At 43.0% G+C, this 14042-nt stretch overlaps 1 protein-coding gene across 1 annotated transcript in view; it reads right to left on the bottom strand.

Annotated features, from left to right (window-relative positions):
• hmcn1 (hemicentin 1) overlaps positions 1 to 14042 on the bottom strand; it is a gene marked incomplete at its 5' end in the record, with an annotated part of 387265 nt that overhangs the window by 44824 nt on the left and 328399 nt on the right. Inside the window, 14 exons of the mRNA XM_079505442.1 lie at positions 1584 to 1751; positions 2173 to 2454; positions 3385 to 3540; positions 3711 to 3833; positions 4259 to 4355; positions 5304 to 5479; positions 7770 to 7893; positions 8113 to 8264; positions 9571 to 9747; positions 9988 to 10089; positions 10540 to 10663; positions 12118 to 12272; positions 12702 to 12871; positions 13501 to 13609. Of these exons, the coding sequence (XP_079361568.1) occupies positions 1584 to 1751; positions 2173 to 2454; positions 3385 to 3540; positions 3711 to 3833; positions 4259 to 4355; positions 5304 to 5479; positions 7770 to 7893; positions 8113 to 8264; positions 9571 to 9747; positions 9988 to 10089; positions 10540 to 10663; positions 12118 to 12272; positions 12702 to 12871; positions 13501 to 13609 (2115 nt within the window). The remainder of the gene's footprint in view (positions 1 to 1583; positions 1752 to 2172; positions 2455 to 3384; positions 3541 to 3710; positions 3834 to 4258; positions 4356 to 5303; positions 5480 to 7769; positions 7894 to 8112; positions 8265 to 9570; positions 9748 to 9987; positions 10090 to 10539; positions 10664 to 12117; positions 12273 to 12701; positions 12872 to 13500; positions 13610 to 14042) is intronic.

Raw genomic sequence — 14042 nt, 5'->3', positions numbered from 1 at the left:
CATTTTTAGTGATCTGGTTGACATGGGAGAGGGTGAGGTCCAGGATGACACCACGGTTGCGAACTTGGGTGGAGGGGGCGACAGTGGAGCCATCAATATTGAGGGAGAAGTCATGAGTGGAGCGGGTGAGGGAGTCTGGGCCAATGATGAGGATTTCGGATATATTGCATTTGAGTTTTAGAAAGTTAGTTTGCATCATTGTTTTGATGTCGGCCAGGCAGAAGGTGAGGGTGGAGTGGGTGATGGCAGTGATGGTTGTGGAGGGGAGGTACAGTTGTGTGTCATCGGCATAACAGTGGAAACTGTTCAACCCCAGAATAGGGACTCTAGGGGGATAAAACATAATGCATTTCAAGAAAAAAGAAAAAAGGGAATCCCTGAAGATCTCTAAAGACAAAGTGCTCCAACAACATTGCTGCACTGCAGTCAAAGATAAATGACCCTTCCACACAATCTATCTCATTAAGTGCCTGGAGAGGAGTGGGACATTCACAGCTGTTTAAATATACTCTAACTAATAAGCTGAGATCCCAGGGTATTATCCTCTCCTTACAAAGAAAGATAAACAGGCTATAACTGGATGTTAAATGTCTCTAATAGAGCCACCTGAGCAAATAACTAACACACACTGACACAATGTTAGTCTTACACATTACACTCAAAACGTACGCAATAAATCCTAAGCACACTTTTCATCTCAACTTTGAGCAACACGGTAAATGATCCTATGAAAATGAATCTTACTGAAACAAGTCCTTGTGGGTGCTTGTGTAATAGGACAAGCACATCACCATGCAGGAGTCACCACAACATGAGCCTACCTCTCTGTCCGCAGAAATATTACATTTCAAACACAATTGTCTATAAACCAGAGAATGGCCTGTCTGTAGTCACAGTAGTGTGAATCCCGTATTTCAGTAGCATAGGAATGACGTTTTATGGTTCCTAAATCACTTCCATTACACTGAGCCGAGCCTGAAAATGCCCATGATTTGACAACCAAATGGGATTACCCAGACATGTCTGTGCACGGCCTCTTTTAGATCTTCAGTTGGAGAAAAGAGATTCAGGGGTCAGGTCGACACAGCCGTGGACACTTATTCATTCTCTGAGCTCCCATTCCATCTTGTTAAATCTGTTCCAGTGGTTTGTCTCTGCATAGATCAGGTTCTGTTAACTGTGTTGGGTTTGGCCCCAGTTTGAACGATCCCATTACACCATATTACCAGTGATGCATTGCAACTGCTTGGCCTTTGAACTGTAGCTGGGAAAACTGATATTCTATCTCAGAGCTGTGAAACTGTTTAATATCTGTAACTAGGTAAGCCCTTTATACTTCATCGTATGATGGATGATGAAAATAGTCCATTTACAAGCTTGTAGATGAGTTTGTGTTTGTTTTTTGTTTTTTTTAATTTACATAAAAGGTATACTGCATAATTTTCATGCAAACTTAAAAACTACAAAATAGTTTCTTTGATGTGAGTTCAACCTGGACTTCAGAGCAATATTGTAAACACAAAGACTATCGCACCACTTCACCATGACTCTCATCATAGAAACCAGAGCCAATGGGAGCTCACCTGACAGGACGCGAACGGAGCTGGTGGCCTTTATCGGTCGACCGTCCTTCAACCAGGTGATGGCAGGAAGTGGGATGCCCGAGGCCTCGCAGGTCAGAGCCACAGGGTTCCTCACCACAACGCTGACATTTTCAGGCACCTGCACCTGACCAATGATACTGGGTGGGACTGGACACAGGAGCGACACAAAGAACGGACATTACAGAGATGGACAGAAAACGAGACTCTTTCACTATACTGTAGCCTACATCAGTGTTTCACCAGTCCAGGTGTGCCTTGAGATTTTGTGACAGCCACACATTATTATATACACTTATACAACAAGTTCAGTACATTTTATTTGGTATTAGTAAATCAAAATAAATGAGAGTAATAACACGTGTTACCAAGGCTATTTTGCATGCACTATGCAGATTTGAATACAGATATTAACTTGCACTTTGGTGTGTCTTTGGCACAAAAACAGAACCATTTCTATTGATTGTCATGTGTGTATACACACACACGCACACGCACATGTACACACAATTTATGATTGAGGCATATGACACTCTGACAGAATGATTTGACATAAGCAGTTAATTCCTACCATGAATGGTGACATCATGCTTGCTGTCTGCCTGTCCCGCCACATTTACAGCGATACAGGTGTAGCGTCCCGTGTCCGACACCTTGGCGTCTTTGATCTGCAGCAGCCGGCCTTCGTTCAGCACCTTCGCCCCGTGCTGGCCCGTGATAGGCCTTCCGTCTTTCAGCCATGTGACCGCTGGACGCGGAACACCATCAGCCGCACATTGGAGCGTGACATCACTTCCTTTGGTCACGGTGACATCGTTGGCTGTGCCCTCACTGCGTCTGATGGAAGGGCGGACTGAAGTGAGAAAAGTGGGTGAGTGATGGACACGCTCCCCCAGGAGAAGTTACTTGAAAAGTGGGTGAGTGATGGACACGCTCCCCCAGGAGAAGATACTTGAAAAGTGGGTGAGTGATGGACACACTCCCCCAGGAGAAGTTACTTGCATACACAGTAAAATCACCCGGCTTCATTTGACCACGTGAACCCTAGCATCCCTATTCTGAAGTGAACAGTCTGCAAAATAACACATCTACGAGCTTATAATGCCTGTCATGAAACCACGTGACTCCCATTGGAAATGCATTGAGGCAGCCATAACACACAGAAGACACAGGACACAAGTGTGTCTTGCATGTGTCTTACGTGTGAGGCCTAATTGATCACACCACCTATTTTGTGTGCCCCATACATTTGTGCTTCCTAAAGGAACTTTTGATATGTTCAGTCCTACACTCCTTCCGGTCCCCTCGACGGAGAGAATATGCGTTGTCCATGTACAGCTCATGGAATAGTGGAGATATTTGACAAAATACACGTTTTATGCCAGAACTTTCAAATTAATATAAAACTATATTGTCCCAAAAGTTGATTTAAAATGAATTTGTGTGTGCTCGTGCGAAATGTACCTGTACCTGTCCGAAGGACAAGTGCCTCAAAAAGCTAATGTCAAGCCCTGTACTACATAGTGCATGTATATATACATACATACATACATACATACATACATACATACATACATACATACATACATACATACATACATACATACATACATACATACATACATATGTTTTATAAACATCTGTAAGCTAAGCACATCTCCATGGGAGGGGGAATGTGAGGTTGATTTATAATTAATATATTTATAGATTTATAATGTGTAATATGTGTCTTTTGAGTGACCCAGAGGTGGTTGCTGTTGTGGTAATGAGACTAAGGACATACCATAGACCTGCAGACGGTACTCCTTGGAGGCGGTGCCTGCTGTGCTGGTGGCTGTGCAGGTGTAGGAGGCTGCATCTGTCCTTTCAGCACTGGAGATCTGCAGCTGACGGCCTCCTGACAAAACCCTGACGCGCGGATCTGACTTAAGATCTGCTCCTAAGGTACAAACACACATGATCGATTCAAATATTATGGTATGTATGCAGGGGCCAGGGGGAAATAAAGTGTTTCCGGTGTAATTTGTACACTAAGATACACGCACGCACGCACGCACGCACGCACGCACGCACGCACGCACGCACGCACGCACACACAAGTATTCTTACCATCCTTCCTCCAGGTAAGGCTGGGGGGTGGAATGCCACTGGACTCACACACCAGAGTGATCAGACTTCCCTCAATGACCGTGAGTGGAGAAACCTCCTCTGAGCCATGGATACTAGGAGAGACTGTAATAATGACAGGAGACCAAAAGGGGGCACTGTTACCTTACTCAAACCTCAGTGATGCATCTCAGTACAGAATAATTCATGTTCGGTACAGGTAAGTAAAAAATAAAATACAATGGCTTATGAATTAGTATTTTGTTCCCTCTCTCTCTCCCTCCTATCTTCCTATCCACTGATCTCAGATGTGTCTGCTGCAGATCTGATGTAAACAGGGGACTCTCATCATCACTTCCATTTTCCAGCTCTATCAAATTCTCTCAAATCCCCTGCCGGATCAATAATGTACAATCTAATTCCTACAGTTTGTACTCGGAAATTTGTGACACCACACACACATGCAATGCGTTGTGAACTTGTAAATATGCTATTTTAGGTGAAAGACACGATGTGCAACCAAGTATACAACAGGCTTAAGTTGAGCATACCCCACACATTGAGGTTGTAGTTCTTTTCTGTCTTGCCGGCAATGTTGGTGGCTTCACAGGTGTACCTGCCGGAGTCCTGCACCTGGGCACCGGTAATCTGACAAACATTCACAAACAAGTAATGTCAGAGATATAAAATACAGTAGAGTACAGTACAGTATATTCATGATATATCCATACATACATTGTTTGAAATTAACCTTTTTCTTCAGTGTCCCGAATTCTAATTTCGATATTAAAATCACATTTTCCCAAAAGGACTTAACTCATTATGTGCCCGGTTTATAGCAATTTTTCACCTACCTATCACAGAATATTTTGTCAAAAATGGCAGATCTACAAGCTCACAAAACATTGCAATGTGTTGTGAACTTGTAGATCAACTATTTTCGTTGAATGTTCCCTCCAGAATAAGATGCTATGTATAAGCTGTATATGTTGTTTAAAGGTGTAGTGAAACGGAAACGGTGGGCATTTTATTTTGAAGTTTCAGCTTGAAACGCTGGCTCCTGAAGTTTCTGAACCAATCAGAGCATCACATCCCGTCAGTTTTCTCATGGCAATAAAGCTCCATTGAATTTAATTGCAAGCATTTTGATGATTGCGGGGTTTCCAAACCGTCGCCCTCTTTCTACAGTATGTATGATTGAATTTGTGTGTAAGTGCATATTTGACACAGTGCTGGCAGCTTGTGCCGCTGCCACCTCACTATTAAAATTATATATATCCCAAGACACATAAACGTAATACTTTCATTCATAATAATACATTTCTCTACTGTCCCAGACCATATCTTTGTCCCTGGGACAACAGGATGTCCTTAATTTTGAGGGCTGAAGCCATAACCCTAGTGACTGTGCTTATAGCGTAATCAACATGACACAGTAAGCTAAGGACATAGATGTACTACACATGCATATCATAGTTAATATATTATCTAAAACAAACCCCCCAAAAGCATAGCTATGGAGGAGGAGACTGTTTTTTTAAAAAGTCAGCTATGTCATGAGGTGGATGCAGTACCAACACAGTAACCTGGCCTTACCTTGAGCAGACTCCCATCCTCCGACACAGTGAGCCCTGGCTTCCTGAAGAGGGGACGGCCATCTTTGCGCCACAACAGAGTGGGTGGAGGGATGGCATCACTCTGGCAGCGCAGCTCCACTGAACGGCCCAGCATCACTGTGGCATTGGCCTCCTCCCCCATGATGTTGGGTGGCACTGTGGCACATTGAACAAAATAATGTTTTGTAAACCAGTGGTTCCCAAACCTGCTGAGGAACATTGGTGTACTGTGAGACAATCTCACATTATTATTCAATAAATACAACTACCGGTATACAACAAGTTATGAATATTTGGGTAGTTTTCATATTTTAACCACTTTTTGACTTGCCCTGTGGTGTAAAACGCTATAAAACCACTGGTCAAAACAATAAAAAAAAAGAAATTAACAAAGAGCTTCACCCAGAGCGTCATGTGAAATACATTATATCAAGAAAGATGTTTGATGGCCTTTTATTTCCATAATTTCTGGCAGAAGGTGAGCCCAAAGACATATGCCTTTACAGCCATATACAATATGTACTGTAATCTCCACATCTTACTCATTTAATATCAAAACTTGGACAATAAAAGAACAGTTGGCCAGATTCTACATTGTTTCAGCCAGATCTGGTTCATTTACAAAATGTTCCATTGAAACTTATCCTAACCTAACGTAATATACTTAAATGGCCCCAATCACTCTACAGTTGATTTTGATGTTTATTTTCCCTTTAACTACTGTATCTAACTAGTGCCATGGCAACTAATGTTAAGTATTGCAGACCGATGCCAAAAAAATCCCCATCATGCATTTGGCACTAAAGTGTGGTGGGACCCAGACGTTGACCTCAGTGCTTCATAAACCATTAAATGACTGATTCAGACAAATGTCCACAGGTCTCCACCCTTCGTGTGACCGTCTCTGTTATGAATGTAAAACTATCCTCTTAAGAATTAGCTGTAATTTAGTGTTAGGGTGGTAATTTGATCTCAATCTGATTTCAATCAAAGACTACACATTCTACTTAAGGTCATGGCCTTTTTTCTCCCAAATCTGGCTTGGCCTTAACAAATGACTGCCAACCAATTTCCTGTGCATTATGTGTGCTGGACAGATGGAGTGCATGTCACAGGGGAAGGCCCTCATCCCAATGTTTGTCCAGACACAGGAAGCTGAATGGTAGCAATTACCACAACAAATCTGTCTTTATTTATTTGGACGGGAAGAAGAAATACATGAAACGTGTTTGTATTTCACAAAACCTTGTTCAGTCAAGCAGTGTCACACAAATCTATAAGTGCACAAACAAACACGCGCCACGCACGCACGCACGCACGCACGCACGCACGCACGCACGCACGCACGCACGCACGCACGCACGCACGCACGCACGCACGCACGCACACACACACACACACACACACACACACACACACACACACACACACACACACACACACACACACACACACACACACACACACACACACACACACACACATGCACACAGCTAATTATCCACTTACTTCTCACCAGAGCAAATGCAGTAAAACTGATTGAGATTAGACTTGCTTATACTTGTCTAACTACTAAGTGGCTGTCAAGGTCAGCTCCGTGAGCAAAACTGACAAGGTTTATTGAAACACTAAACTCCATCAAACCACACTTCCTCTCCATATGCTCTCTGAGTCGCTAGTCAAAGGATCTTTCAACAATCATTCAGATTCAAGTGTGAGTACAAAGTATATACAGCCTTCATTTGCTGTGCTGATGGTCACTCCACAGTCAACCAGAACCATAAGTCAGTCACATACATACCACCTTTGTGAAAACAACAGAGTACTTCAAACTGTCTGCTAAAGCAACTATCTCCACCACCTCTCCCTCTCTCATGCAAGTAATTGACAATTAAGTCACAGCACCAACCTTGATGAGGCAGTATTGCTTTGTTTTCAAAATATAAGGCTTTCTTTATTTTCAAATTTCTTTATATTCTTTCAAGGAGTTAGGTGGTTTCTTCCCGACAGCAGAGATATATTACACTTAAAAAGCCCAACAAAACCTATTTTGGGAATAATAATACATTCTCACAGTGAAGGATATGAGAGAGAGCATATCATGCTTTTTGCTATTTATTTGCGGCGCTAGCGCCTCCTATATTCAGCTATTAGTGTATATTTTTGTCTTAAACAAACATTAAATTCCCATTGACAATGAATGGAGAATTTACGTCATATGTGGACGAGCAAATCGGCTATTTCTGTCCTACACAAAGATTAAATTGCCATTGACATGAATGGAGAATTTACGTCATATTATGTATGTTACGCCATGATGACGTACGATGATAAGAGCGCCCCTCACTTCACACAGGTGTGATTTATTTTAAAATGTTTGACTGTTTAAAGGTGTTGAAATTAGTAATTGAAATTATTTGAGTATTAGTATGATCGATCGACTCACCATACACCCGTAGGTCATATTCTCTCTGTTGTTCCCCACCCGCATTGACGGCCACACAGGTGTACCTGCCTGTATCACTGACCTGGGACCTGCTCAGAGACAGAACCCTACCACCAGACAATACCTACACAGAGAAGCAAACAGATCAGAAAACATACTGCACACACACACACACACACACACACACAGAAATATAATGGATACAATCACACGCGCACATGGGCATGTACACAGATAGTGAATGAATGCATGAATTAATTAATACATTTAGATGTAGTGGTCCATACAATGTCAAATGTATTCAAACACTGATTCCTCCATGGACACAATGGTAAAATGGTACCTGAATGCCATCTGAGACACTGGTTACAGGGCTGCCATCTTTGAGCCAGGTGAGGCTGGGCAGGGGAACACCAGAGGCTTCACATTCCAGCTTAACAGGCTCGTTCACAACCACTGTGACCATGCCTCCTCGGCTGGAGATGACGGGAGGTACTACAACACCACAAGCAGGAGCAAATATTCATGTTGACATAAATACGTGTTGTATTGTAAGTACTGTATGGCAACCACCACAAACAATCACCAAATGTACACAAACACACTGATACCCACTGGTGGTAGAAGTACTCCCATTATTCTGTTTAATTAGGTATTCCACAGCATTAAAAAAAAAGTATCAAAAGTATTATTTTTATGGGTTTATAAATCGCTTGGTAACATACAGTCAAAATCACACACGTGTGAAGTGAGGGGCGCTAATATATTAAAGTCTAACTCATGTTGATTAGGTGATGGTAATGGTAATGGTTATGTAAAACAAACACAAACATTAAACGCCATTAACAATAAAGAGACAATATGACGTAAATTACACATTATGACATAACTTTCCCTTCATTGTCAATGCGTTTACAAAACAAAAATTGAACTAAAGACAAACATTAAACCTGTGTATAGGAGGGGCTAGCGCCCCTCAAAAATATTATCAATCATAATTTATTAGTTGATATATCATTTGTAATCTAAATCTGCAAAGTAATTAGCAAGTAAAGCTGTCATATAATCGTAGTGGAGTTGGTCTCTGAAATGCAGTGGAGAAGAATTCTGTAAGTAGCATTGAGTAAAGACTCACTTTCTTTCCAACACATCTCGTCTATACTGTTCATGCAAGCCTGGATACCAAGTTCATGCCAGTTATTGCAGGAAGAATTACTATTCCATTTATGAGCTGATACTTATTTATTTCTTGTACCAATGCAGCAGTCGCACGCACGCACGCACGCACGCACGCACGCACACGCACACGCACACACACACACACACACACACACACACACACACACACACACACACACACACACACACACACACACACACACACACACACACTCTCTACATGTATTGGAAGATTAGTCAATGTTTAGCCTCCTGGAGATAATGACTCAAAGTGTGGTCATTTTGGACACGGAGAGCCTGTGTAGTTTTATCCTGAATGATTCATATGGATTTCCATGTGTTTAAATTATAGTACACTGAATAATGTGCTCTATACATTGCTCTCCAAGGAAAATGGGTATATACGTTTGGCAGCCCTATAAAGCCATTGGCATGCTCTGAAAGCAAAGTTACTAACTACACTCATCTGGATGGGCACGGTCCCAGAACATTTCTGCCTCTGCTCCCACTCCCACCCACATCTGAACCAACACATTGAACCGGTGGGCACAATGTGCTATATTGTCTGATTCACAGATGAATATTTTACACAGATATATAGCAATCTAGAAGATTGTCTCACCGTACACCTGCAGACTGTGGGACACCTCAGCAACCCCAGCCACATTGACCGCCACACAGCGGTATATTCCAGTATCTGACAGTTGGGCACGCTCAATCTCCAGCACCTGGCCACGCTTCAACATGGTCATCCCAGCGGCACTGGTCAGGGGGCGGCCATCTTTATACCATGTAATGGCTAAGCAAATATAAATGACATGGGGAAATTAAGATGAAGAAATCAATCAGTTTTAAATTTGAGAATGGGTCATGAAGCGGGGGTATTCACATATGATCCTTAAAGACTGGTCTGTTTGATGAAGTGACTTAACCAGGGCAACCAAATGGTCAGCGACGTCCCTGAGTGGAGGGGCGACCACCTGGGAGTGAGTGAGTGTGGGGTTGTGTACAGTAAGCAGGTAAAGTAGTTGAGTCTTACCAGGCAATGGGCTGCCTGTGGCCTTGCACTGTAGCTGGGTGGAAAAGCCAGACAGGATGGTCTGATTGAAGATTTCTCCAGAGTAGGGGATACTAGGAGGCTCTAAGGAAGCACACAGACTAAATGACTTTCAAGAACAAGAAATTACAGAGATGTCACCATCTATTATACATCTATTAGTCATATACTAAGTAACAGAGCAAGCAGGTAACAGAAAAGGAAAAGGAAAACAATAGAAAAGAAGAAAGATAGACTTTTCTCTTTTTTGGACCGGGAGACAGAGGAAATAAGAGATTAGATAAGGATCATAGTATATTTTGTGCATTCATATGTTACCATGGACACCGAGGCGTATGTGTATCTATATGTTACCATGGACACCGAGGCGTATGTGTATCTATATGTTACCATGGACACCGAGGCGTATGTGTATCTATATGTTACCATGGACACCGAGGCGTATGTGTATCTATATGTTACCATGGACACCGAGGCGTATGTGTATCTATATGTTACCATGGACACCGAGGCGTATGTGTATCTATATGTTACCGTGGACACTGAGGCGTATGTGCTGTTGAGCCTCTCCAGCTGCGTTGGTGGCCACACAGGTGTACCTCCCAGAATCCTCCAATCGTGCCTGCGTGACTTGCAGTGTTCTGCCTGAAAGCTCCAGCTGTTAAAAGCACACATACGTACAGTGCTTGCTTAAAATAGATAGATACAGTATGCTGAAGATTGTAACAGCATTATTCAAGCCTGTTTCTGTGAGTTGTCCTGGCCGAGTGGTTAAGGTGATGGACTAGAAATCTATTGGGGTCTCCCCGCGCAGGTTCGAGTCCTGCTGACAACTGTACAATGTTTTCATGTGGATGATGACATTGTCTCTGTCACAGAGAAGAAACAAAGCCTGTGCAAGCATAACATGCTCTTGAATAGGATTACAGGGACTACAATGCCCTGCGTGAGGCCAACATGCTCACAAATTCCTGTGGCCGATGTCTCTATCCAGCTCTGTCCTCACTCCTGAACCGGAAGTAGAACACTGTCAACCATTTTGACAATCATGCCAAGTTTCCTACTCCAGCTCCAAGCCAAGGAAGCTCTGAGAAGGAAAGGAAGTGGTCACGTGACTGGGCTGCGCCATGACACTTTCATGGACGCTTTCATGGGAGCCAAACTACCCGGAAGTTTGGCAGAATGCACTGGAGTCAATGAGAGCTCAGTGACCAGCTCATGAACAAACATTATTCATGAATGACTGAGACCTTTTGTAAAGTAATCACTTCTGGAAAATAACAGAAGACATGTAACAACATTATTGTCTGCTGTGTTGCTTTTCGATGTGTACACTGTAATTTTTATAGAGGTATGGTATCTAAAGAGAGCACAAAGTACCTTTCTGAAAGTACCAAGTATCGCAAGACATCCCACCGTTTCCTGTCTGGCAGCCAAATCTTGCGATACCTCGGAGCCAGAAACGATACCTGCTGCTGTTTAGATCCTCAGATAAAATTATACTGTGCACTCTGTGCACATCGAAAAGTAAGTGATTAGAAAACAACCTGTGATATGTCTTCATTTATATTCCTGAACCGATTATATGACAAAGGTCTCAATTGTTCCGAAATAATGTTTGTTATGAGCTGGTCCAGCCGGTTCCATTCACTGCCATGTATTCATTGAACTTCCGGTGTGAGTTTGGCTCCCATGAAAGTGTCCATGAAAGTGTCATGGCGCAGCCCAGTCACGTGACCACTTATTTTCCTTCTCAAAGCTTCCTTGGCTCCAAGGGGTGAGGATTAGGATGCATCTCTGAGGAGCTATGATTGAGGAAAACATTGTGTGTCCTTCCAGGAAGACTTTCCAAGATGAACAGCATGACATTAAATACTCCTCCACAGTCCTCAATGTGAGGGGTTAAGACGCAAGGACAGGGTAACTCATGGAAACGGAGATTTAATTTAGAGACCTGGCTGGGACAAAACCATCAAATATGTCTGAAATGTGTTTAAATCTGAATCTTAATAGCAAAGGTTTGAGAACCTCTGCCATAAAGATATAGCCGATGCAGACTCTGACATTTGACTTCTATTTCGAATTAATAAATGAATCATTCCACCAGCCAACCTTAAGGTGCTCCTGTGCTGTGTCAACAGGTCGTCCATCTTTGAGCCAGGTGATGCCGGGAGGGGGGATGCCACTGGGCACACACTGCAGGCTGATGGACTTGTGGAGAACCACAGAACGCTCAGCAGGCCCTGTGCTCCGGATGGTTGGGGGGACTGGACAGGTGGAGAACACAGACTACTGTAACATCAGCAGCAACTTTTGCTTTGCATTAGAAACACACACACACACACACACACACACACACACACACACACACACACACACACACACACACACACACACACACACACACACACACACACACACACACACACACACACACGCACACGCGCACACGCACGCATACACGCACGAACGCACACGCGCTGTCACACACACACACACAATATATATATATATATTTACCTCAGGTCAGAACTCGCCAGTGGCTTGCATTAGAATCATAAATTACACTTAAAATCCAGTAAACAAGTGAATAGTAGTTTACACAAAGGTGTGTTGGAATCATTTCCCTTGTCAATTTCTATATTTGATGGCAAAGTAGGCCACACAGCATTTAAATATATAAACGTTTCTTTTACCATGGACAACCACATTGAAGTCCCTCTCATGCTCTCCAGCCTCATTGGAGGCTACACACTGGAAACGGGCCGTGTCCGACGTGTGAGCGCGGGATATGATGAGCCGACGACCGCCAGCCGCCACTCGCAACCCCTCGCCCTGTCTGACTGGCTTCCCATCCTTAAACCACCTGGAATGGAAGTGTTTTACAGTAAACATACATTATAATCCTCAGCGTTCTTAGTTTTTTGGCACTTTATTCCCGAACGCCAATACCTGTTTAATGAGTTACTGAACACTGATAATGTTACTATGTACATTATACAGTACAGGGCTGGACTGGGACAAAAATTCGGCCCGGTCATTTTCGCGCGAATTTGGCCCAGACCGGCCCACCACAACCAGCGCGCAGATAGCAGAAACTCTACCACTCACTCCGTCGAGGCACACACAAACAAACAAGCCTTAATACCACCACTTTTACAGAACAACATAAATTATAGAAACCAACAGACTACAACTACACTACCCTTTGTTGCTCTCACAAGAATGCTGGCAAAATGATTCAAGATAGAAGAGGGTTTATTTGTCACTCACTTTGCCTGCCTGTCAAAAAAAATCATCATATTAATCATATCATAACTTGAGCGGCCCCCTACGGTCGCGGCCCACCGGTAATATGACCGGTATGTCCTGTGGCCAGTCCACCCCTGATACAGTACAGACCATGTGTGTGTGTGTGTGTGTGTGTGCGTGTGTGTGCGTGCGTGTGTGCGTGCATGCATGCGTGCGTGTGTGTGTGTTTGACAGAGGTCTTACGTAATGACAGGGGCAGGTGTTCCTCTCGCGTGACACTCCAGTTCCAGAGGGTTGTTGATGATCACAGTGCTCTCTGAGACTTCATCTCCTCCATCAACAAAGGGAGGCACTAGGAGACCACAACATTAAAGCTTGTCATCTGCTTTTACGGTGACATGTGCATGGAAATTAAAAAAAAAACATTTTTAAAACGAGGGGATGAACTACGATTACAATTCAACTACAATAAAAATATTCCGGATGAAGTTTGGAAACATAGAGGTGCTTGTTTAAGTTCTTTCTCCACACAGTACATTTCTCAGTGCTAATTGGAGACACATTAGTTACAAATGGTTACAAATCATTGGTTGCAAACCATTTTTACACACTCAGGATGTGTGGGTTAGTGCAGTCATGTATTGCTAAATCAATATCCCTACTCTGATGTGGTTCACATATGTTTTCTTTTGTGAAATATTGACATTTTGGCAGTGAGGAGTATGCTGTGGAGTTGAATAAAATGTAGATGTCATGATTTCTGTCACACTATAGCGTGCACCATG

The sequence above is a fragment of the Electrona antarctica genome (genome assembly GCF_951216825.1).
Source record: "Electrona antarctica genome assembly, chromosome: 7".
In the NCBI taxonomy this organism is placed as follows: Eukaryota; Metazoa; Chordata; class Actinopteri; order Myctophiformes; family Myctophidae; genus Electrona; species Electrona antarctica.
Note: the sequence above shows the minus strand (reverse complement) of the source record. Positions and strands in the feature narration are given on the sequence as shown.